This window comes from Argentina silus (genome assembly GCF_951799395.1).
Source record: "Argentina silus genome assembly, chromosome: 12".
NCBI classification, from domain to species: Eukaryota; Metazoa; Chordata; class Actinopteri; order Argentiniformes; family Argentinidae; genus Argentina; species Argentina silus.
The window spans coordinates 7,011,682-7,016,681 of record NC_139666.1 but is presented as its reverse complement, the minus strand read 5'-3'; the positions used below and the strand labels follow the sequence as shown (position 1 = coordinate 7,016,681).

Here is a 5,000-nt window from a genome sequence, read left to right as displayed (position 1 = left end):
TTATCCAAAGCGACATACAGCAAATACATTTGTTTAAGTAAGTGAATCATCTATCCAACAGTCATCATAAGACAAAGTAATCAATGCTCACACCAGGGGCCATTGACAGTCGTAATGCTAGTTGGCTAATTATCATTATTATTATTTAATAATAATTATTATTATTTTTTTAATATATTTTATTAGCAGGAGAGAACTTGTACAGGGGTAACAAGGAAGAAGAGGTCTCGGGGTTATATGAGATGTTCGTTCCCGTACTGATGTATGACTATTCGTACGCTAGAACTGATTGCACAATGGAATGGCTCCACGTCCATGTTTGTTTGTTTACATTTAGCCAATCATATGAGAGCTTGAGAGCTTGAATTCCAATGTATTCGCACCACATGGCAAATAAACGTTCAACGTTTGAACTTGAGGTTTTGACAGAAGTTTTTTGTTTTTTTTACGGTCCTCTTGTGGTCGGACCGCAGTGTGAACACCCACCCTGTGATGATGATCTCTGAGTAGGTCTGGGAGCCCAGCGTCCAGGTTCCTCCGCTCACCGGCCACTCCTGCAACACAGAACTACTGGTCAGGAACCGAAGGACTATGCATGGGATTCAACCAAACGCAGACACAGGCAAACCACGCTGCAGGATCACTCACAATGTGTATACAGCTTTATCAGAGGTGTTCACCGCATGAAACTGAACCACCCAACCAACCAACAAGCTTCCTTTCACAGTTATGGTTATTTACATTTACATTTACATTTATGGCATTTAGCAGACGTCTTTATCCAAAGCGACTTACAGCAAATACATTTGTTTAAGTAAGGGAATCATCTATCCAACAGTCATCATAAGACAAAGTAATCAATGCTCAGACCAGGGGCCATTGGCAGTTTATTTTTTTTAATTTTTTTTAATAACAGGAAAGAACTAGTTAATGGATATTATCTATAAAACGCCACCTATCCAGTACAATTGAAACACACTGAGAGCCTTCAGTACAGCTAACCTGTATCTCCAATTGATTGACTTGGGGATTTGATTGATGGAAGATATTTTTAAACTCTCAGGTTTATATAATGGCCGGTGTAAATACACTCACTGAGCACTTTACTAGGAACACCTGTACACCTTCTCATGGTGGAGGTGGTGTAATGGTGTGAGGAATGTTTTCTTGGCACACTTTGGGCCCGTTAATACCAATCAATCATCACTTGAGTACTGTTGCTGACCATGTGCATCCCTTCATGGCCACAATTTACCCATCTTCTAATGGCTACTTCCAGCATGAATCCAATAGAACACCTTTGGGATGTGGTAGAACGGGAGATTCACAGCTTGAAAGTGCACCTGAAAAATCTGCAGGAATTGCGTGATGCAATCATGTTATCATGGGCCAGAATCTCAAAGGAATGTTTCCAACATCTTATGGAATCAATGCCACAAAGAATTGAGGCTGTTTTGAGAGCAAAGGGAGGCCCTACCCAGTATTAGTATAGTGTTCCTAATAAAGTGTTCGGTGAGTGTATGTCCTTTCTGCAGTACCTTTTGGCTGTAGCCAGTCTTCTTGTGTTTGGCCCCTATGGAGTAGAGGATGGGGATGATGTCTGGAGGACAGTCAGCGAAGTAGGCCGTACAGGTGACAGGAGACTCATGGATGTCCATCGGGTACGGGTTCTCAAAGATGGGGTAGCTGAGAGGGAGAGAGAGGAGTGTGGGTTAGCTTAGCTGAAGCTAGACCGATGTTTCACAGCGAGGCTAGCTAGGCTAGGTGGGGGTTACATCTGCATCTGCCCAAACGTCTCCAAAGCATGAGAGAGAAACAGTCTGCTACTGAAACAGTATGTCACCAAAAATATCAGAGCCACACCACCTAAACTCCCAAGGTTTACGTTATCATCCCATCATTTTGCATCAGCTGTTTTACGTTTTGGTTTAGTGACATACGTATTTACCGTCTGTCTATTATGTGTGAGAACCTTGCGAAGGTACATTTGTCTATCAGCCTATTGCCAGCGTACCCTTAAAGGACATTCTCATAGAGGACATTTCTTAAAACAACACAACGATTAAGTGTGTTTTCGTAGCTAATTAGTCAATTAGCATATCTTATCAACTGTTTAATCATGTGTACACCCAGACAATCAGGGGCTCATAAACAACCGAGGAACGACATCAGACCTAAACGACCTTCATTGACTTCATGTCAAGACAGTGATGTATACGTTCTTCGCAGCAATGCGCCCGGTGGTAGAACCTACGCTTTCAACCATGCCAAAAGAAACCCCTTTCTATAATTGTTGTTGTTGTTGTTGTGGTATTACGTAAAAGTCATTTGACGTGTGTGTATTCCAGAGTGGTCCTCGTCACGTAAAGAGTGTCTCATCTCGTGTGAGTGTTGCTTTCTTGGCTGCTATTCGAGGAAGAGCCCCTGCTGGGGCTCCGGCCCCGAGGTAAGACTGGGCTCACAGTGTCAATAATGGCATCGTCCTTGTCCTTGTCCCTGTCCCTTAGTGGTGACATGTCTATGACAGCCGGGCTGGGCTGGGCTGGAGTGTGTGAGTGAGTGAGTGGCATCTATGTATCGCTCAAGGCTAAAGTGACACGTGTGTTGTTTTTATGGCCATATGTGGCCCCGACTTTGTCGGCCAATGATCAGCCAAATAAAGTGTGTGTCTATGTTTAAACCCCTGAATGCTGTTTTGGTACCTCTTTATGTTCTGATGTGTGTGTGTGTGTGTGTGTGTGTGTGTGTGTGTTGTTCCTCCAGGTGCTGTGTAACATTGGGCCTGACACTTTGGCAGCTGTGAGAGGATGTAGTCACAGCGAGTCACATCAGGAGGTGTCAGCCTGGTCTCCCCCTGCCTCCCCTCTGTCTCCCCCCTGCCTCCTCTCTGTCTCCCTCTGTCTCCCCCCTGCCTCCGCATCAGCCACACTCAGTCTAGGAGTTTATGTGTGTGTGTGTGTGTGTGTGTGTGTGTGTGTGTGCATGCGTGCTCATACGTGTGTGTGTGTGTGTGTGTGTGTGTGTGTGTGTGTGTCACATACTTGCTCTGCATCAGATCCACGACAATGAAATCCTTCTCTAGCAGCACCACCACTGCATAAGGCTCCTGGAAGTCTATAGTAAGACAGAGTACAAGATCAGATACAGACGGACAGACGGACAGACAGACAGACAGACATAAAGAGAGATGGCCCAAAATGACGTCTCCAGTTTTGTTTACATTCTGCAGTTTGTGACATATGGACTTTCATAGCATACTGGAAATGTACAAATGACTCAGACAGCTGCACTTTTATATAAGGACCCTCCACCTTGGAGTCTACAACAGCTAATAAAAGCCTTCATGCCTCTGAAGGAGGACCTAGAGAATAGGACCATATGACTCATGTTTGTTTGGTGTTGAAAGACTCCTGGCAGCGCGGCAGGAGCTGATGATTCTGACAAACAAACGAATCACACAGAAATGAGATTCACTTGTGTGGGCTGATTACTTCGCCGATTCTTTTCCATGGGGGGCTCGAAAAGTAGTAATTAGTTGAATATCATTGTCATGAACTCCCACATTGCGTGTGTGTGTTTGTGTGTGTGTGTGTTTGTGTGTGTGCGCGCGCGTGCGTGTGTGCGTGTGCGTGTGTGTGTGCGCGTGTGTGTGCGTGTGCGTGTGTGTGTGTGTGTGCGTGCGCGTGTGTGTTTGTGTGTGTGTGTGTGTGTGTGTCTATGTTCTCCACAGGTGCAAGACAGAGAGAGCCGTTTAAGGTCTCACCAAGCTGCTCATTAACGTCACAGTCTGGACTGTGATTAAACAAATGATCAGACGGAGAGAAAGAGAGAGAGAGAGAGAGAGAGAGAGAGAGAGCAGAGACAGATAGAGAGAGATGGAGGTTAGCATTCATCAGTCAGACAAAAACCATCGATCAAGCTGAGGATGCTCTATTTCACTCCATCATTAAAAGTTATTCAGAGACCTACAATTTAGGTGGAAAACATCTGAATCTGTACTCATCAATGCGAGGTCCTACACCATTTGTCTATGTACAACTTTTAATGTGTATAATTATTCCCCCGCCTTTGCAAACCCTTACAAAAGATGCTATTTAGTATCAGTGACCCCTGAACCCCCCCCCTGCCTCCTTCTGTTGTGTGATAGGGTGTAAGACAATGAGGGTTGGTGATTCACTCCTAGGAGTGGGGGGGGGGGGGGGGGGGGCGGGGGGCAGCAGACAGAGTGCACCCTCAGCCTCCTTTCAGCCCATCCACTCACCAATGGGGTGGGGTGGGGGTGGGGGTAACAGATACACTCACCATTGGGGTTGGGGGGTGGGGGGTGGGGGTTGGTCACAGATACACTCACCATTGGGGTGGGGAGGGGGGGGGGGGATTCACAGATACGCTTACCATTGTGGTGGTGGTGGGGGGGGGGGGGGGGGGGGGGGCGGTCACAGATACACTCACCATTGGGTTTGGGGGGGGGGGGGGTCACAGATACACTCACCATTGAGGTGTGTGTGTGTGTGTGTGTGTGGGGGGGGGGGGGGGGGGGGTTCACTCACCATTAGGGTAGGGTGTGTCACAGAGCACCATGAACTCCACGATGGGGTGGTCCATCTCCAGAACAGTGATGGCCTTCCCGTGCATGATGGTCAGGGTGGGCCTCCTCCCCGCCTTGTCGTACGACAGCCCCCCCGAGAAGATCACAAACGGCTCACTGCTGTGAAAGAAAGCGGCGTCTTACTATCAGATACAGTCGCAGTGTTTTACATTTCATAAACAGAGGACATATTCTAACAACACAACAGTTTAAGTCTTATTGTTTACCCTCTGTTGTCAGCTTGAAGAGACATCATGACAGAATAGCCTAGAGCAGATTAGCACGTGTGTTTCATACCATACCTAATAATACAATAAATAATATATGCCATTTAGCTGACGCTTTTATCCAAAGCGGCTTACATTGCAGTGAGTGCATACAGTTTTCAGTATATATGGTCCCAGCAGGAATC

General features: G+C 46.5%; 1 protein-coding gene across 1 annotated transcript in view; it reads right to left on the bottom strand.

Moving 5' to 3' along the window:
* stxbp5l (syntaxin binding protein 5L) overlaps positions 1-5,000 on the bottom strand; it is a gene marked incomplete at both ends in the record, with an annotated part of 122,645 nt that overhangs the window by 37,439 nt on the left and 80,206 nt on the right. Inside the window, 4 exons of the mRNA XM_083681437.1 lie at positions 487-554; positions 1,539-1,686; positions 3,042-3,114; positions 4,551-4,708. Of these exons, the coding sequence (XP_083537563.1) occupies positions 487-554; positions 1,539-1,686; positions 3,042-3,114; positions 4,551-4,708 (447 nt within the window). The remainder of the gene's footprint in view (positions 1-486; positions 555-1,538; positions 1,687-3,041; positions 3,115-4,550; positions 4,709-5,000) is intronic.